Here is a 20153-nt window from a genome sequence, read left to right as displayed (position 1 = left end):
TCCAGACGCCACGTAAAACTACAACCACCCAAGGCCACTGGCGACTACACCTACGGCCTCCTTGCCGGTGATTTCCGATTCGAGGTATCACGTCGTTTGCGCCAGAATTGACGCATACCGTGCCGTCTGCCCTTCATCACATCCACTCGTTTTAAGTCACGGACCGACAGCCTCAAGAAGAGCAAACCACTCCGCCCAGACACCCGCCGGGAAGAAGGGGGATATAACGCCCACCTAGGCAGGCAACCCAAGAAGCGAGGGGAGAAAGAGATAGACAGAGAGAAAGAATATAACGCAGCGCGGGAAGGAAACGCGAAGATGCTTCTCCCCAAGGGCGGTGTTACTTGGAAGTCGGCGAAAGCCAATCTACCACCATGGAAAGCTGTACTCATACTGCTTTCAAAACCACGATTTATCATCTCCATTGCTGCGGCGGGGCTTTTTATACTGCTGTGGAGCGGCGTTAGTCGGTCGACAGCGGAGATGCAGAGGTGAGTTCCACTTACCCCATACATATATATGCATATACATAAATCACATCTCATCCGTGGTCAAGATATATCATATGCAATGTATATATGGATGTTAACGATGTATTAGATATTACTGCTTCGGTCCCTCAAAACCTCCAAACCACATGTCCGCCAACGAAATGGTTGACTGGCACTCTCATCTCCAAACCCCTGTCATCTTCAACCACCACGAACCATACGAAGTCAACAACACTTCTATCCAGAACATCAACCTAAACCTCGTCAAGGCTACTCCCAAAGCTGCTGCAATGGAGGAACGTGTCCTCATCCTCACTCCACTCCGCAACGCCGCCAGACATCTCGATAAATACTTCGATCTACTATCCATGCTCACGTACCCACATCACCTCATCGATATTGCATTCCTAGTCAGTGATAGTAACGACGAGACTCTCGCTGACCTCGCTTCCAACCTCAACCGTGTCCAGTCGATGCCAGATAATATCCCGTTCCGCAGTGCCATGGTCGTTGAGAAGGATTTTGGTGCCACCCTTAACATGGATGTGAATGCTAAGCACGGATACGAGGCTCAGGCTCCCAGACGGAAGATGATGGGCAAGGCCAGAAACTTCTTGCTTTCCACTGCTCTGAAACCTGAACATTCTTGGGTTTACTGGAGAGATGTGGATATCGCCGACAGTCCACCAAAGATTATTGAAGACTTTGTCCTTCACAACAAGGATATTCTTGTTCCCAGTACGTTTGGTTTCTTTCTTTTTAAATTTTTTTCCAATTATCTGTGATCCGTGTACTAATAATCATTACAGACGTCTGGTTCCATCGATATGTAGATGGTCACGATATCGAAGGAAGATGTAAGTCTATGGTCTTACAAATCCGAAGTGGCTTCCGATTGCTAATTGCGTTAATAGTTGATTACAACTCCTGGGTCGAATCTGACAAAGGCCGAAAATTGTCTCAAAGCCTAGACAGAGATACCATTATTGTCGAGGGATACCGAGAATTCGATACCGGACGCCGACATATGGCTAGAGAAGGCGACTGGAGGAGAAACAAGGATGAAGAGCTCGAATTGGACGGTATTGGTGGTGTCAATATCGTTGTCAAGGCCGATGTTCACCGAGCAGGTATGGATTACGCCTCCATCTCCTTCCGATGATTAAAATAATAGCTAACATTTCTGTAATAGGAATCAACTTCCCGTCTTATGCATTCGAGAACCAAGCTGAAACCGAGGGATTCGCTAAGATGGCCAAGAGGGCAGGATACCAAGTCTTCGGTTTGCCCAACTACGTCGTCTGGCATCATGACACAAATGAAAAGCCAGGAAACGTTTAAAGACGATATTCCCCATCATCCGCGTCTATAACTCACGCTGGCCATGAATATATACAACTGGCTCACAAATACCTCGACAGCCACATTTAATGACTCCACACAACCCCGGGGCCACGAAGTCCTCTTCCCTTCGCCCTCCATGACAACCTTTTACTTGCATATTGCGACACAAAAGCCACCTTAGATCGCATACGTACTATTCCGGCGGCCAACCAAACAATCGGGAGCCACCATTCTCATTCATTATTTATAGACACCACACCCTTACTTACCATCGACGATTTCGCTATGCCTTTTTCTTTTTTAAGTTACTCTTTCTCTTCTTCCTGTACCATTTTGTATTCTTCACTTCTCTTTCCTTTCCTTTTTCTCTTTTTTTTTGTTCTGGGATCGGGGACATATGCTGCCGAAGATAAACCACCCAATCCGTCCGACACGCAAAGTCCAATGAAGGGAACCCGATCCGTATAAACCTTTCTACTCCACTTTCATCCCAACTCATGCCCTATCGGCCTGTTGATATGGGTGGCCCAATACTTGTCATTCGTGTGCTTTCCGGTCCCACTATACTCTACCTTCTTCCTCTTTCACATTGGGACTGTTTTGTTTTCCTTCCTCGTCACCTTCTAATCCCCCTTTCTACCCTTACCCCGTTTACCCTTCAACATTCTCTTCTACCTTTGTTTCTCGATTACTTGATTGTTTTCCGCCGTTTCAGACTTTTGGGTTAGGCGTTTTCTTTATTCGCTTCGTCTTTTTTTTTTTCATATCTCTAATATTTGTTTTCAAAAGGGCCCCTAATCCCCCTTTCTCGTCGTTGACAGACCGTTTTACCTTTTTTTTTGATGATGAATGTGTAGGCTGAAGCCGTGGAGGGATGGAGGCAGGGAAGGAGGAGTTAGGTTGTGGTGTAAGAGTTACCTTCAATACATTACATCCTGACAATTTATCTTCATCGTAGAATTGAGGTAGTGAGGGTTACTGACGATGATGTAATTGTGAGTAAAGAGTAATGGTGGTTCCATGCTGCTCTGATGATATATGTATCTACACTGCGTCATAATAGTGTAAAGCAGAAATTGCAAACCACTCATAACTTCGATAGATAGAATAAAACAGATAATGCTTACTCGGCCAGAATGGCCTCTATCCGACTATCTACATTGGTTTCTACCAGGAATTAGATATGAGAAATATATAGACAAGTTACAAACAGAATATCAAGACGATTAGAGAAATATTATACAGAGTCTATTCTCCAAATCAATCACAGTTTAAACGAACAAATAATAACAAAAATCTAACCGCTATGTAGTATATATGGCACCATCTATGGTGATAAATCAAAGGGGAACTGGGAAAGGATTTTAAAACAAGGGGAGAAGGGTATTATATCAGTTTTTTTTTGGGTAGGGTGGAGTATACAGAGATGTGAATCAATGGTTAGCCAGGCCGAATCGATTCCGTATCGACAGCCAATGTTCATAAATCTCGAGCTTTATCTCGACACGGAGGTAGCTTACCCAGGCGTGAAGGAAGCGGAGGAAATTCCGTGGCCAGAGGATGCTACCTTGCTGCGCGATGAGCTCCATCTCTTCCGAGAACACAGCACAAGTGGCATATTTGGCTAGGATAAGAAAGGTACGAACAGGGCCGTGGCGTGTATGTAGATTTTCATCGAGATTTCGGGCTAAAAGAAACTGTTAGTCAATGCTGATAACGCTATTCATCCCCCCCTTTGAAGAATTAACTTACTTAGATCATTCGTTTTTAGGATCAGCAAGATGATCCTAGGAACCTTACCCAGCAGGCTAACTAGTTCTTGCAACATCCCATCTCCCAACGCGGAAGTGATGGATTCCTTCTCCTCGGACGATCGTGAGGAGGCAACTTCATTCTTAGCAAGGACAGTATAATCCCTTCCAGTAATGGCGCTAGCAAATAGCGGGAATTCGGCGTCTGTTACACCAGCAACCTCATATGCATATTTGCGCATCCCCTGTTCGTCCGCGTTAATCACAGCGAGCCAGAGTTTAGCGTAGTTTATACGCAGTTCCTTGGGGATGGTACGATATAAGCCGTGGTCGTATAGGACGATATCAAAATTGGGTCCGCCCCTTCTTGAGTCGTTTTTACAGATTGCGATATTGCCGCCGTGGGGATCGCAGTGTAAGGGGGCACCGTCACCGAATATCATTTCATTGAATATATGGGCTAGGGCGGCTGATACCTCGTCCCGATCGATGTTGTTGGAGTCAAGGAATTCGAGGTCATCTGGTCGATGACCCGATATGAACTCCATCACAAGAAGGCGTTTCTTTGCCCATATAACTATAGAGACAGAATGTCAGTTCACAGGAGCCTTTGCGTAGACGTCGTCAAAAATAGCAGGTCCTTCATCTTGAAATATTACCTTTGGGAATAACGAGCGGCGCGTTAGTTCTGGTTTTGAAATATTCACGAGCCGTCCTGGCATTCTCTGCCTCCATTTGGAAATCCAGCTCCTGAGGTAGTGAAAGATCCATCTCTCTTGCGAGCCACTCGAGATCATATTCAGGGAAAACTCGTTTTAGAGCAGAAAAGGTGAATCGCGTGAGACTCAGGTCCAATGGAGCCCACTCTTCGAGTGTTGGATGCTGCACTTTGATTGCAACCTTTTGTCCAGTTTCTCTCAATACGGCCACATGTACTTGCGCCAAAGATGCAGCTCCAATGGGTTCCGGGTCGAAGCTGGAAAAGATTTCATCTATCGTGTGGCCGGTATCCTTGAGAAACATTTCCTGTACTGATTCGAAGGACGAAACAGGGCATTTATCCTGGAGAGGGATAAAAGTTGTGGTCCATTCCAACGGCAGCAAATAGCCCAAGCTACTTAGATGCTGGCCCAATTTGATGAATATTGACCCGTTCTTCTCGAGGACTTTTAGTGTTCGATCCGCACATCTTTGATGACAGGTGTTTAGGATAGCAGTCCGCTCTTCCTCGGAGTCCGTCTTTTGATTCAAAGTTACCCTGTAGCTATACAGCGCAAAAAACGAGAGGTTAGCATATGCCGGAAATAATCAAGTGATGTTCGATGCACATACTCATTGATACAGACTAGCAAGCCGGTCAGAACTCTCCCGGTCCGTTCTGCCGCTCGGCACGCATGCCGTACGTCGTCGTAGAAGAAGAGCAAGGTGCCTCCAAGCGTGCCAGTAGCAGCTGCAAATATAAACCCCTTTCTTGACCCTTTCTTCGCCGTGTAGCCTCCCTGAGACCCTCCACCACTTTCCTGTGCATACCGAGGGGTGGCAGCATGGTAGAAACGTTCATTTCTCAGCAATAACCCCCGCACGCTGCCATTGTTCCATCGAGCGCATTGCTGGCATGTCCAGGCCCGCTGCGAGGCTGTTATGATCGGAGAGCGGAAGTTTCCGAGGGTCGGTTTCAGGAGTCGAGTCGCGATCCGGGCAGACATGGTTGGCCAGATCAGGGAACGGGGGACTGTCTCTCTGTACACCAGATGCCGAATTGACCAACTCCCATTGCGAATCAGCTCGCCGTTAATGAATGAGCGCTGGGAAGAGAGGGAGAAGGACGAAGGGAGGGAGAGTTTTCATGGGCCGACTTTGACTTTGCTTATCGATAAGACTTTCCGTTTCTATATAGAACATAGAACAGAACATACGATATCAGACAATGCAAATAACATACGATGTCTATATAACTAGATTTTATTCTATATAGCTAGATTCTATCTTGTATGACTAGATTGATTTCATAATGTACGGAGTGAGATGTACTGTCGGATCTTACCGTTCCTCCGTATTTGTATAGCCGATGCCTAGCATGCGAACCCCTATCAGAAACCCTACCTCGCCGTGATATATACTATTATGAAACACCTATAATACTCTCAAGATATAACCGTACGATGCAGTAAGATATGATAAAAGGCGACGGCGAAGGCTGATGCTTACGTCAGGAAAGGAGATCCCATCAACTTATTTTAAGCTTGAACTTCGTCCCTGAAAATAGTTCCTGAGTTAAGCCTTTTCCCACCAAGGGTTTAACTGACGATACGAAGCTGCTTTCTTCCGTTATGGGCCTCGGGAGTGCAATTTGATATATACACACTACGGAGGATCTTACGACAGAGAAATAGCTAGCACGATGGCCGTCACGACCACCTCCGCTGCCCGTCGAGCGGCGTCGAAGGAGGAGACCGTATCTGCTGCACCACCAGACACTTCAGCGGAAGACCACTTTTTCTGGACATATACCGAAGAACCGCACAGGACGAGGAGGCAGGCGATCATTAAAGCACATCCGGAGGTGTGTTGTGTCTCTAATTTTCATACGAGCTGGTGTGAACCGCGCTGATCGATGAATAACGATATAGGTTCTGAAACTATGCGGCCATGAACCACTTACGAAATATCTTGTTCTCGCCGTTGTAGCTCTACAGATTGCTTGTGCATACTTGCTGCGCAATACGTCCATGTTATCATGGCAGTTCCTAGTCACCGCATACGTCGTGGGAGCAACCTCGAACCAGAACCTTTTCCTCGCCATACACGAGATATCACATAACCTCGCCTTCAAGTCGCCGTTGGCCAACAGACTGCTGGCCATCCTCGCAAATCTACCAATTGGAATACCTTACTCTGCTTCATTCCGAGTTCGTCCCTCCATTCTATACGGCCACTGAATATTCAAATGCTAACACCCTCATAGCCATACCATCTTACGCACCACAAGTCTCTCGGCGTATCCGGCCTGGACGCCGACCTTCCAACCGCCCTCGAAGCCTTCTTCCTCGACTCCCTACTCGGCAAAACATTCTTCTGTACCTGCCAAATCCTCTTCTACGCCATCCGACCCATGTTCATCTATACGCCAAAATTCACATACATCCACCTTATCAACATCGTCGTGCAAATATCATTCGACCTAGCACTATATAAATTCACCAACTCCCTTCAGCCAATCTACTACTTGATTCTCAGCTCGTTTCTGGCTGGCTCGCTACACCCTTGTGCCGGCCATTTCATTGCAGAACATTACTTCTTCTCTGGCGTGAAGACTGGCGGAACAGAATCGCTTCATACCCTTCGACAACAAAAGGAGCAGGCTGGGGATGTCAAGTCTGTCGACCCTGCGCTCGCACCCCCAGAGACGTACTCTTATTACGGCGCACTGAACATTCTGACGTATAATGTCGGTCTACATAACGAGCACCATGATTTCCCTGCCATTCCATGGTCACGTCTTCCCAAGCTGCATGAGATTGCAAAGGAGTATTACGAAACGCTGCCTTGCCACCGTAGCTGGGTCTGGGTGATCTGGATGTTCATTCTGGACAAGGATGTTGGACTCTGGTGCCGTGTTAAGCGGGCTGAGGGGGGCAGGATTGTTGGTGGTGATAAGAAGGCTGCCAAAGCCGATAGCGGGTGGACGGAGAATGAGATTCAAAACTGATCTACCCGCCCCTACCCTCATTATGATTGTTCTAGAGAGTTCCTTTCTTTCTTCTTTCGCCTTATTCTAAATATTGGGTTCTTCTAGAGATGTTTGGCTTTTACCATCTCCCGTTTTAATTACCGTTTTTTGTTATTCCCTAATGCCCTCAACTATAAAAACGCTTAGATACCAATCATCCAACTGAATTTCTAAAGTAACGTCCTAAGCTCAAGGCAAAACATTGTGATATTAAATTTAATCACGTATATAATCATGCATCGCATCATAAATGTATTGGTACTATCTGTATATAACTGTCTGTCTGTCTGTTTGTCTGTAGGTAGATTTTTAACTCTAAAATTTCGGCCGTAGAGTTACAGATATACTACATTAAGCCATGTAGTATCGTATCTGCACTATCCGTCATCATGCATCATGTTTTTTGTTGACAAGCAAAAGTGGAAAAAGGGGGGCAATCGGAAAAGATAACGGAAAGTGTAAAAATATGGCCAATGATCCAAGAAGAGGCAAGCAACGCAGAGATGCAGAAGAGAAGTGGCAATGGAGGGAGAAGAAGGTTTGCGAGGCAATGGTGTAAAGTGGTGAAGGTAAGTAATTAGGCCGGTCCGGTTCTTCTCATCTTCTTTTTATCTCGGCGCGGGCAATGATGGGAGGGATAGGAGTTGATGCAAGTGGTGGCAAGAAATATAACAGGAATTGAAGGGAAAAGAAATAGAAAATGGGGAAAAAAAGGGGAAGCCAAAAAAAACGCAGGTAGGCAAGCAAGCGAGATGTAGTAGGTGTAAGCGTGCCAGATGTCCCCCCTCCCGCCCTTTTTAAGTAAAATGTAATAGAAAAAAATAGAAGGAAAACAGGAGAAGCCGAATAGTCCACAGGGAAAAGGGAGAAGTAAAGACAACGAAGAATGTATAAAGAACAAACAACAATACCAAATCAAGTCATTGTTTGGTTTCTTTCCCCTTTCCTGTTTGCTGGCTGGCAGGCTGACTGGCTGACTCGATTGTCACGACTCACCATCTCCCCCGTCATTGCCCATCATATCAGCCTCCATATCTCCATCCGGCGTCTCACCGATACTAGGCAATCCAGCCTCAGCCATCGGTTCTTCCTTCATGCACGCATTCTCCAAAATGTTCGTCCACTTCCCGCTCGAACCTGCATGGATATGCTTCAAATGCTGTCTTAAATGATCTGCTCTCCAAAATTTCTTGGACAGATTACATTCCCCGAACTTATGGACGGTGGTTAAATGTTCGATCCGCACGTCCCAGTTCGGAGAAGGGAGGTTAGGAAATTCGATACCGCAGAATCCACAGGTGTCGTGAGTTGCGGTGTTAGAGCCGGGTATTTGGCCGTTAGATGATGAGGAAGTAGAGGGATGGAAGGCGGATTCGTAGTTTGTTAGAGAGCCGCAGGACCATGAGTGGTGGCGGATATGGAGGGAGGAGCGGTGTCGTTCAGCTTCGTTTTTATTTTTAAAGCGTTTGTGGCAGTAGTTGCAGTTATATTGTTTTTCCATCTCGTGTGCTCTATAGGATGTGTTAGTCTTGCTATACGGGGGGGAAAAAGCAAATAACTTAAAAGTAGGAGAAGATGGAGAGGAAGAAAGTTACGTACCTGAGTTCTTCAAGGCTGTCTAGCTTCTTTGGTTTTGTATGACAGCACTCGCATATATACGACCGGCCAACACGTTGAGGATTCTTGGATGAATTCGGACATGTATGAGATCCCTTCCTACCCGTCCCCGACGTAGCGGGACTCTTCTTCATCTCTGCAGAGGAAACGGTGGGTTCGGGAAACTGTGTAGGTCGAGGGATGCTCAGTATGGGAGCAGAGGTGGACGATTTCTGGGCAGGACTACTCATGAACCCCCTGTCGTAGTGATCTACGTCCGTAGGCGAGATACCACCGGGAGACGGCCTATCATACGAAGACATACTGCTGGCTCCGACGGATAAGCCCGTAGACGAAGCGTATGAACCCGTCCGCATACTAGCCGATGAAATAGACGAGATAGAGCCGTGACTTGACTGGTATCTTGCTCCGCCGGGAGACGTGCAAACTCCACCACCATTAAAGGGAAAGCCAGACATGCGTCTATAGTCCTTATCGCTGGTGCTTGTGCTGAGCCCTACGTCTTCATGCGGTGCTACCTGCGGCGGCGAGGAAGCCCGCCGTTTCATCCCGTGGTTGGATAAGGGCGAGACCCCCTCGGCGTATGACGGCATGCGTTCACCCAGACTCCGCTGGCGGATCGTCTTCGGGTTCACGCTCATGGGCACATCGTCCATTGAGACGTCTGTGTCTAGGTCTGGGAAGAGAGACTTGTCATGACTCCTTCGGCCCGAGTGTAAGGGCAGACTATGTGCGATTTCCCCGTACCGAATGGAGCTGCTGGAGATGCTGCTGCCATACTTTTCGCGGGCGTGGCTGAACTGGTCCACCTCCATCGGCGAGAGGCCGCTGGTGCTACCCTCACGGTGGCTCCGGAAGGCAATGTAGTCTGCAAACCCGCTGCCTCCAGTGCCCGGAGATATCCCAGCTGACGGCGGGCCGCTACCCCATCGCATATCCTGCGGACTGAGGGTTTCATCTGTGAGAGTTAGAGCTGAGAAGCTAGTCTGGACTCTGCCCGGGTCTCGCGGAGTGGTGAGACCTAGTACTGTGTTTCTCGGCGGAGAGGTCGGTCCCCCGATCTTGGATAGCAGGTTCCGGTCGTAGGCACTGAGCGAGCGTTCGCTTTTTCCCGAGAGCGGTTTTTGTCTGTCCCTGCACATGTTAGCACCTACATACAGTATAAAAGATGCATATAATAAAGGAAGATATACCTCGTGCTGGGCAGGATCCGGGTATCTAGAGTATGGGAGAGGGAGCCGGTCTGGGAGAGCGACCTGCCGGGCCTCGTCGGCGGACTGGTGGGCGAGAGAGCGCTGCCATCCCCAAACGGACTCAGCAAGGGCGCCGACAGAGGTCCCAGGGCCATCTCCTGGTCCGACACCGAGCCCGAACCGGGCCTCCTCGCGTCAACCGCACGCTGCTCGTCTGCATCCAGGTGGAAGGTCTCGTCTCGCCTGCGCAAGGGCGGTCTGGTGTGGCCTCCAAACAGGCTGGAGCTGGGATTTATGGGGGGCAGCATTGCACCTTTATCGACGGCCTCGGTGGCTGTCTCTGGTCCCTGACCGGGTCCTGGTCCTGGTCCTGGTACTGGTCCTCCAGCTGCGCCTGAAGCTGATCCTGCTGGGTGGAAGGTGTTCCCCCATCGCCAGCCCGAGTCGTGTCCGTTGGCAAGTTCTTGTATAAAGCGTGGCGGAGGCAGAGGCGGCGGGGCGATGGTTTCCTGCGACCTTGGGATGGCCATTGGTCCATATGCGGGTGTTGGAGGCGCTGAATCGTGAGAGTGAGACTGTCTGTGAGACTGCTGGCTGTGGAGAGTGGTGATATCGTGGCGTTGGCGAGGAGGGCGTTGGCGAGGGCGAGGATGTTCTACAGTAGAGTCCGAGACGAGGATGGAGGGCGTCGAGGTCAAGGACAAGTCCATCTTCAACCCATGGACGGCCACGAAGTCTGCTGGCGGCGCATCCACGGCGACGGCGCTGGTAGGAAGTTTAGCAAGCGGAAAACGGTTCCAGGTACGCTGAAGTTAGCGTTAGCCGGTGGCCATGTGAGGAGCAGGAGGCAGGCAGTCGACGGCCGGACGGTGGCGGCGGTGGCAAGTCTGATACGGCTAAGACCATCGACATACGCCGGCCAGAGGAGACGAGGAGGAGGAGGCAGTGTTATATACGTCGCAGCTGGGCGGAGGATGAGGGACAGACGATAAGGCGAGCTAGATCGCAGGTCCAAGGGCAGCAGGGAGAAGTTCGATGGATCCCTGAAAAAGAAAAGCAGCCAAACGCTAATCGTAGGGCTGAACAGTACATCTACCTCCCTACGTTATAGAGATATATACGGAGCATACAGAGTAACGGAGCATGAAGAGATGGATATAGATATAAAATTGATATGAAGACGTAGATATAAAGATAAAGTAGAAGATGAGTTTAAAGAGCAGAAAAAAGGCGGTGTATCAGTTGTATGGTATCTGTATGGTAACAGGCCATACTCTTACGATACGTTACATATACTACACACATACACATAATAGGTTAATGTTAGATAATGTAGTTAACATTTATGTTATATTGTAGTTAATATAGGTAATGTTAAGAGGTAAGGGTAAAGTTAATAGGGAGGACGTCTGGAGAAACGCTCCTGGACGCCGTTGTAGACGACGCGGTTTGGGCTGTCCTTTGCGTCCTTGACGAGCCCCGGGATGGTCAGGTTGAGGACGCGCGCGGTGACGGCGGACGGCGAAGGCAGGTTCTCGATGCTCATCAGGTAGGCGACGAGGCCGGCGACGTGAGGGCTGGCGGCCGAGGTGCCCGACTGGATGGCCGTGGCGTTGTTTCCTCCCTTCCAGCACGAACGGATGATCTCGCCAGGAGCCCAGACGTCGACGACCTTGCCGTAGTTGGAGAACTGCGGGCGGGTGTTTTCGAAGCGGACGGCGCCCACGGTGATGGCGTTGGGCGCAGAGGCCGGCGTGTTCAGTTTGGCGTCTCTCTATATATCGTCAGTGTGTGTCGAGAAAGTAAGAGACCATAAGAGTAAGACTTACGCCGTCGTTTCCAGCAGCTGCAACGGTGGTGACGCCGGCCTTGAAGGCGTTCTCGACGGCGTCGTCAAAGGGTTGGTACTTGGAGCCGGCTACTATCGTCAGTATGGTACACAGAGAGAGAGAGAGAGTGATGAGATACGTACAGATACTCAGGTTGATGACGGCCTTGGACTTGCGGTTGGAGTCTGTGATGTTCTTGATGATCCAGTCGTACGTCTCGAGGATGTAGTTGTATGAGCTCTACTCTCGTTAGACCTGACCACACTGGATGGCAGCACTGAGACTTACGGAACCACCGTCAAAGGCCTTTGCAGAGACCACCGTCGCCTTCTTCGCGACACCATACGTCTTGCCGGCAATGATACCCCCGACGTACGTTCCGTGGCCAAAGGTGTCTTCGTGCGGCTTGTTGGGAATGGCATTGTGGCCTAGGATGGCGCGGCCTTCGAACTCGACGTGGTGGACGTTGACGCCGGTGTCGAGCACATATGCCCATACTCCCTCGCCGGCCTTGCTGTCGTAACTGTAGTCGACCAGCGTGTCCCAGTTGGAGACCGGCTTGCCCTTGCTGGACATGTAGCCCAGGTTCCAGCTGGCGTTCTTCTGCGTCGCCTTGGTGGTTGCAAGGTACACTTTCTGGTCAGGCAGCACAGATTTGACCTGGACATGTCAGTCAGCATGATATACCTGGTGAAATGGGCATACATACATGAGGGCTGCGTCTGAGGTCTTCGACGGTGCGCTCGTCAAAGCCTCCAGAGTACATGTTCAGCTTGTGGATGTTGAAGTGGCCCATGATACCCTCGGACTCGATCCCGCCACGGCCAAAGTTGAGGTTAGACCGGTGAACAGAGGACACCCATTCCTTGTGGGTTTTGATCTGGTCAGCGGTGAGGCCGTCCTTCAGGGTGACGATGTACTGGCCCGGGATGATCTCCTTGGAGCCGGTTTTCAGCACCTCTGGCTGTGGACCGAGTTCCGCAGCCACAAGGGGGAGCAAGAGGAGCAGGCCGAAGTTGAAGAACTGCATGATGGGCAGATGCTTACGACGCTTTGTTGGTAAGTAGATTGTTGGTGATGGAAGAATGAATCAAGAATGAAGCTATTATATAGATTCATCCTATATCGATCAGTCGGCTACCATCGCTCATGCTCACGTCTATACTAGCATCTCATTCTTGAACAAGATTGTCAGAAGGTCAATCAGTGAAACAGTTACGACTACCTGAGTCCTTGATTTTCACCCATCTCATACATAATCGAATGCTTAATGAGGAAACATCCAGGAGTCGGATGTTGTCCGCGTCCAAAGGACCATGTCAAGACTCAACGTTACATCGCATAACAAATATCAGATTACACATTCAACTTTCCTAAGAAGTAAATCTTCTCAAACCGTCTCTCTAGAGTCTATCCTCTTATCTTCTTCGACTGCCTGCAGGGAATATATCGATGCCCGTTTCAACCATCTGATCATACTTATCCAACCCCCCGACCGCTCGATTCCATCACTAACCACCATCTAACCTTCTCATTCCTCGAATAGCCTCTCTAAATGTCGGTTTTTCTTTCCTTTTTGCAATATTTATGCAGCGATGTGAGCTTGTTCATCGTCATCCTTAATTTTTGCTTTCCATGGAAGACGCGGGCGGCTCGTCGGGAAACAGGCCGCCCCTGGCGAGGTGGTAGATCATATTGACGTATAAGACAAGGCAACGGTGTTAAAACAGGGTTGACGGAGCTGATATTCCGATCTGGGCTTACACTACGATCTGGCAGGAAAAAGTCACGTAAACTTGATGCTCTGAGGTCGGTTTATGCTAGGAACACGGTTTATCATTCTTCCGCTCGTCCGGAGCAACCCTTGATGCCAAACGCGGAAAAACAACATCATAAACACGTCAATGGTGTAGATATAAAGGACGCTGGTCACTTGAGATCAGTCGTGTGCTTTTTCCTCGTCTCTCTCCCGCTCACTCGCTCCCTCGACCGTATTGTCGTGGCTGGGCCGTCACAGATTTTTTCTTCACCGGCGTTTCCCCGGACCACGCTTCCCAAACAGGAAGCTAGTTGACTCTTCAACACTCGCCGGCGACCTAACCTGTTCATGACATTATTCCTGAGCAAAAAAAAAACCTATCAAATATTCTGCTCGGTTTAATTCAGCCCGGCCAATGACAACTTTGTGCGTCTGGGCGTGTCATATCCTGCCCCTAGATACCAACCTACCTGGCCTGGAGGTCGTCGTGACCCATGGGAGGGCTCGAGTCTCAGCTCACGACGCCAGCTTGCACTAGCGAGTCATATCACGGCGCTCTGCATCGGCCATAGCCCAACGGGCCCTGCGGGAAGAATAAGTTGACGTTTTTACTTACCACGGCATCGGTTTGCCGCCCGCTGTCCGGCGGCCAGAAGCTTGATGTGTGGAGAGAGCTTGCTCCGTGCTGCATATCATGGAACATGCTCCGTGCCACGGGCGGGAAAGCAGGGAGATTATCTTCCTATTCACCCTGGCCTCCGGGGTAAACTATGAACGGATACACATTCCTTTTTAGTTATATATTAACGACCAAGCGAGTCGAGCCGGTGAACTGAACCGTTGACGGGAAACTCGTCAGTGTTGGCGGCAGAGCTGAGGACGGGAAGACGACTCAATGTTCAGCTGAGATCTTAATCTCGAAGACGACGATGCTAACCTAACTTCCTGTCCCTGGATAAACATCCTTTTCTGGATAATCGTCCTTTTTTTTGGTGTTACGTTGACAGGCTGGACAGGCTGGATGGGATGGTTGACGGCGGATGGCGGGTTTCATAGCAATGACCAAGTCCATAGCAACGACCGAGTCAATAGCCATGGCCGAGTCTTCTAGGAATGCAATTTGTATATGACCCGTCTCAGTTTCTCGCTGTATACGGCCATTTCTCAACAACTTTCCAATCATAATTTTGTTGAATTCCCCCAAAAAAACTATTCTATCCAGAATGCGTTTCTCTCTTTCTCTCCTCGGCCTTGTTGCCGCAGGCTCCATTGCGGCCGCCCATCCTTCTCAGGAGCCTCGTCCTTGTAACGCTGGGCCTTCTGCAGAACTCGACGTCTTGTCCAACGAGTTGGCCAACAAGCTGTCTACGGACTCGTCTGAGATCCAAGCTACGACTGAGGTTACGACCTACTTCCATGTCGTTGCCGCCAGCATGTCGCCAGCTGATGGCTACATCTCGGTATGGTTTAATTACTTGTCAACTACAGCTGATGCACCATTTGCTGATGTCTGGAATAGGACAAAATGCTCCAGGACCAACTCGCAGTCATGAACAAGGCCTACGCACCCCACGGCTTCAGCTTCAAGCTCGCAAACACTACTCGAACCATCAATGCTGGCTGGGCATCTGGTGGAGACGAACTTCAGATGAAATACGCTCTCCACAAGGGAAAATATTCTGATCTCAACGTCTACTTTATGAAGAAACTCGCGGACGGTACCACTGGAGTAAGAATTTATTCCCACTCGTCCAGGAGATGTTGACTGCTAAACGATATATACAGAACTGCCCTTACCCATCGAACCCTTACCCTGGCACTCCTGGTTATGTCAAAGACGGCTGTATGGTTTTGGCCTCGACCGTTCCCGGCGGTAGTCTCGCAAAGTTCAACCTTGGCCTGACCACCGTCCATGAAATCGGTCACTATATGGGTAAGGAGCTCTTGTCCCCGCCAATACGTCTCGCATGACACGCAACATGATGTCGATTACCAGTGTTTCACTAACTATGTATCGGTTTCTAGGACTATACCATACCTACCAAGGCGGATGTAGCAGCACCCTGGGCGACCGTGTTTCCGATACCCCAGCCCAAAAAGACGCAAGCAGTGGCTGCCCAACTGGCCGTGACTCGTGCCCCATGGAACCCGGCCTTGACCCTATCCATAACTACATGGACTCCTCTGACGAGTAAGTTGCTCCTCTTCCAGTTATACGGTGAAATACCATTTGAAAGAAGGACGAAGGCTAATATAACAACGTATTACCTATAGCTCCTGCCGTACCGAATTCACCCCCAACCAGGCAAAGCGTATGCGGGAAATGTACAACCAGTACAGGGCGGGAAAATGATGATCGGCACCGGTCTTGTCTGATATGCACAAGTTAAAGTGGCTTCTATCGACTTCGATCCGTTATACATCAGATAAAGAAGGTTGTGTCGAACCAGAGAAACAGTGCATATCCTCCCTTATTAGCTTCCTTGGTTGAGTTTATATCAATACCAGACTTTCCAACCGTCTGTTCCTTGTTCTTGGTAGCTTTTTCATCGGCCAGCGTTGTAACGGCCTGAGTTCATCTGATACTTGGTTCCAGTAAATCGACTTCCGACATGAACCTACCAGTTATCTATCCCAGTGACAACCAACCCTATTAGTAATTATAGCTAATTGATGCTATATTATCCACGTGACTTCGTGAATGTTCCTGTAATACGGGAGGTTTTTGACAGGAAATCGAAAAACAGCAACCCAGCAGCCAGGTAAGAGTGGCCGTCACTCGTTCCATGGGCTGGTACTTTGCGCGTGGTGGCAGCTGCAGGCGACCTTGATGTACCCCAGCAGATGGGTGCTTCCCTGTCGCGGCCCGTCGTTAACTTTGTAACTTTCCACAACTTCCCATCCTCCCTATCCTCCATCCCCCCCTCAAGCCGAAATCTACCATTTCTCCTCCAATTTTATCGAAACTCCACTGTTCTTCCTCCCCCCGGCTGCCGACGAGAGGCCACATCACATTGCCCGCAAAAGTGTAAAAAAGCCCATCTAACCTCTTTGTTTCTAGAAATATGTGCATTACAAGGTCTCGGTCGGCCCTAGCGGAGCTTTTCCTGACGTTGTAATTAATATATTTCACCCGTTCCACGGCATTACACCTGCACTTGCACTTGCGCCTCTCCTAACACAGCACAGCAGTGCACCGCATAACATGCCGTCCAGTAGCCGGCTAGCTGATGATGGGCGAGACACTACCCCACCTTGCTCATCTCGCAGCTGAAAATGAGATCGCGGTATGTAGGGGGTACTGGGTGGTACAGAGTCTGTATACTATCATGGCCAGAAAGTGTATGGTAAACATGGTGGATGCGAGTCTTGCCCTGATAAGTAAGGCGTAGGCGGTAGCGTAGGGTCTAGGGGAGGAGGTGCGTTGAGGCGCAGTACGCCAGGGATCTCCCCCCACCACTGGCAGCAACAAAATGCAGCAGCATCGCTAGCAACGCACAGAAGCTTGCTTGCTAAGAAGATCGGTCCAGTACCCTGGCGTTGTTCTCCTTGCTGGCCTGCGGTGGTACGATCCTACTTGGCGGGGCTTTTTAGGATCAACTAATGCATTGTTAGCAGAGAAGTTACTTACAGAGAGTGTATTTTTGTATACTTCCTTCGCGGAGGTGGAGGGTGGAGGAGGGTGGTCGTTCACGCTAATTACTAAACTTCCCTCGTCATCCTCCCGCATGTCCTCACGATATATGCTGGGATTCGCTAATACCTACTCGTCCCGCCCCGTGAAGAGCAACTCTTATCTGCAGAAGGGTAAAGGACAGAAACCTAGTTCCGATCGTGTGATACGTCGTCACATAGGGCTGAATCGAGAACATCCTCCCTTCATTCTAGGGCGTCGTATTTCATAGTTAGGGCTAGTATTCGAGGTCTGGGGATGGAAAACGAGGTCGTGCCAGAATTGATTCCAGGCCGCACGCCGTATTCCATCACACACCAAAACCAGGTGGCTGGTACAAAATTCCTGGTAGGGTTTCTGCGGACGGTAGAAAGGTTGGTGGCCTGGATGGCAATAATCTGCCATGCCCCCTCCCATGCGACCAGCTGCATACAGGGACATAATATCACCACTCCGTACATCCAGGCAGGACCAGGGGGGCCCCCTTCACCCTTGTACATGTGGTTATCAGGCGTACCGTACGCCTGGGAGACTGGAAGCTGAACTCATACCGCACACACACACACACCCTCTCCGTCTCACTCGCTCGCTCTCCCCGTCGTATCGTAACTACCTGTCACATTGCCATATCCCCTACATCGCCAGTCGTTAGCCGGGAACTTAATCTTCAGGGAGACGATACCGACGAGTAAGTTATCTCTGGCCTTGATTCACGTATGTACGTACGTGTCTTCGGCCTCACCGAGCCCTCCCCTCGCCTTCGCCGCCGTCGCCATCCTGCTCCTCTTCTTCTTCTTAGTTTTCCTCTCAGTAATCAAGAAGTCGAAAAGGTTGAAGTTTCCTCGGAGCAACTGCGACGGCTTTACCGCCTTCCCAACCCTAGCCAAGCTTAATTCTGCCCAAGGGGAGGAAAAATGTCTTGGCATCAGATTTCCATCTTTTTCGAACTTCAAACTCGCTTTTCTCAGCCAGCCCATCAGCCCTGCGGTTTATATATATCTTCCCACGTCGCCCACGCAGCCCAGGATCCTCCAAGACCCCCCTCTGCCACTCGTATTCCGTGATTCATACATGCATGATTGCATGATTGTCAGTGCACGGTGACTTTTGGTCAGAGACAGCTCGCTTCCTTGTGTTCCCACTCGAGCTGGAACTCTCTCTCAGCCGCCATGGCGTTAAACAAGATCGGAGATGATAATCTCTATATCGGCGGGTTTGTTTACCCCTCCCATATACACGCATACCTTGTTTCCTCTATTACAGTTTTTTTTCCCTTGCGTACGGAGAACCGTCAGAAAACATACACCAAGAACCACCCGTTTCTCGGCGGAGGACATGGCTAATCAGAATAAATTACACGGTTTGGCTGTTTGTCTAGATTATTGGCCCTGAACAATAAACTAGCCCTTCAGAAAGGAAATATTACCCATACAGTTACTGTATTACGGATAAGCGTAGACGAGGAGCAGTTTAAGGGCTTCAAGAAACACTTACTTATCCCGGTCGATGATATCGACGATGAAGATCTGTTGCAGCATTTCCCAACCACTAATGAGTTTATTCGATCTGGGCTTGAAAGTGGGGACGGGACGGAAGGAGTGCTCGTTCATTGGTATGTCGCCTTTCTTTTCCTTTTATATTGCTTATTTTTTAACTAGTATGGCTGTCTCGGAAAAGCTAATGGCGTCTATAGTGCAATGGGCAAGTCCCGGTCGGCGACCATATGTATGGCATTTCTCCTCCACAGGCAGCCGGGTGCATTGACGCCCGCGGAGACATTGGAACTTCTTCGTCGCACACGGCCGCTTTGTGAGCCGAACCGTGGGTTCATGGAGCAATTAGAACTCTATCACCAAATGGGGTGTCCAGATAACGTTGTCGATCACCCCATGTATCAACGTTGGCTCTATCAGCGTGCCGTGCAGGACAGTGTTGCCTGTGGAAAGGGGCCTGAGCTAGATGAGATTCATTTCGAAGACCAACGGACGAAGAATGCTGATGCTAACAATAAGGAACAAGGAAGTGGCACTGAGATAAAGTGCCGAAAGTGTCGGTTCGTGGCTGAAAATACCTTACTACTCAATCTCGCTGGCTGTAATATACTAATCTGATAATAGACGACAACTCGCCACACTTCCATTTATAATTCAACATACCCCGGGGAAAAATGGTGTCACCTCCCAAACGCAAATCACCTCGCCGATTTCATCACTAGCCCCCTCATCATTACCGCCGCCGACGTGTGCTCACATTTTCCTCCACCCGCTCTCCTGGATGCGTCCGTCTCTTTTCCCGAATGCATCAGACCCGTCCTCTCCCCAGTCTCCACTTGACCCAGACACTAACCCACCGCTGTCCGGCCGCCTTACATGTCCGACAAAATCATGCGGAGCAAATATTGGTAAATTTGCTTGGGCCGGTATGCCGTGCAGCTGCGGGACATGGGTTGTTCCCGCAATAGCTTTGGCAAGGGCGCGGGTTGACATGTTTGACGCGAGTACGAGAAAGAGCGGTGCGGCTGGAGGTGCGGGTGTTGGGATTAGGATGCCTCCAGGTATGGTTAGACCTCCTGTGGCTGGCACGAGTGGACGGGAAGATGACGAGGGCGAGAAGGGCCTTTTATGAATTAGAATGAAATGAATTTGCATGATTGCATGAAGAAATATCAGAATATTGGATAACATCCTAGATACCCTTGAAATAGCGAAAAAAAAGCAAGTCATGTGTCAACTATGTACTCCGTATGCAGCACTTAAAACAAGCTAC

At 49.5% G+C, this 20153-nt stretch overlaps 6 protein-coding genes across 6 annotated transcripts; 4 read left to right on the top strand and 2 right to left on the bottom strand.

The window, feature by feature from the left end:
- Window positions 1-637: 637 nt before the first annotated feature.
- GIQ15_01438 (mannan polymerase II complex ANP1 subunit) lies at window positions 638-1832 on the top strand (the record flags this gene model as incomplete). The annotated part of the gene is made up of 4 exons (XM_033548855.1): window positions 638-1229; window positions 1301-1348; window positions 1406-1621; window positions 1684-1832. 4 exons carry the CDS (start codon window positions 638-640, stop codon window positions 1830-1832), a joined length of 1005 nt encoding a protein of 334 aa, XP_033409806.1.
- A 1436-nt stretch (window positions 1833-3268) lies between these two features.
- Window positions 3269-5292, bottom strand: GIQ15_01437 (uncharacterized protein; the record flags this gene model as incomplete). The annotated part of the gene is made up of 4 exons (XM_033548854.1): window positions 3269-3522; window positions 3588-4163; window positions 4246-4850; window positions 4919-5292. The coding sequence occupies 4 exons, from the start codon at window positions 5290-5292 to the stop codon at window positions 3269-3271; spliced, it is 1809 nt and encodes a 602-aa protein (XP_033409805.1).
- Window positions 5293-5987: 695 nt separating this feature from the next.
- Window positions 5988-7295, top strand: GIQ15_01436 (dihydroceramide delta(4)-desaturase; the record flags this gene model as incomplete). The annotated part of the gene is made up of 3 exons (XM_033548853.1): window positions 5988-6149; window positions 6217-6495; window positions 6552-7295. The coding sequence occupies 3 exons, from the start codon at window positions 5988-5990 to the stop codon at window positions 7293-7295; spliced, it is 1185 nt and encodes a 394-aa protein (XP_033409804.1).
- Window positions 7296-8301: 1006 nt separating this feature from the next.
- Window positions 8302-12985, bottom strand: GIQ15_01435 (uncharacterized protein; the record flags this gene model as incomplete). Its single annotated transcript, XM_033548852.1, has 9 exons — window positions 8302-8827; window positions 8916-10067; window positions 10127-10891; window positions 11041-11218; window positions 11546-11900; window positions 11956-12044; window positions 12099-12195; window positions 12244-12615; window positions 12665-12985. 9 exons carry the CDS (start codon window positions 12983-12985, stop codon window positions 8302-8304), a joined length of 3855 nt encoding a protein of 1284 aa, XP_033409803.1.
- A 1952-nt stretch (window positions 12986-14937) lies between these two features.
- On the top strand, window positions 14938-16067 carry GIQ15_01434 (metalloprotease 1; the record flags this gene model as incomplete). The annotated part of the gene is made up of 5 exons (XM_033548851.1): window positions 14938-15174; window positions 15234-15443; window positions 15500-15647; window positions 15740-15905; window positions 15989-16067. The coding sequence occupies 5 exons, from the start codon at window positions 14938-14940 to the stop codon at window positions 16065-16067; spliced, it is 840 nt and encodes a 279-aa protein (XP_033409802.1).
- A 2489-nt stretch (window positions 16068-18556) lies between these two features.
- On the top strand, window positions 18557-20012 carry GIQ15_01433 (yvh1; the record flags this gene model as incomplete). Its single annotated transcript, XM_033548850.1, has 4 exons — window positions 18557-18600; window positions 18841-18999; window positions 19081-19440; window positions 19505-20012. 4 exons carry the CDS (start codon window positions 18557-18559, stop codon window positions 20010-20012), a joined length of 1071 nt encoding a protein of 356 aa, XP_033409801.1.
- Between the last annotated feature and the right edge of the window lie 141 nt (window positions 20013-20153).

The sequence above is a fragment of the Arthroderma uncinatum genome (assembly GCF_011692745.1).
Source record: "Arthroderma uncinatum strain CBS 119779 chromosome Unknown scaffold1, whole genome shotgun sequence".
Lineage (NCBI taxonomy): Eukaryota > Fungi > Ascomycota > Eurotiomycetes > Onygenales > Arthrodermataceae > Arthroderma > Arthroderma uncinatum.
This window is presented reverse-complemented; position numbering and strand designations above follow the sequence as displayed.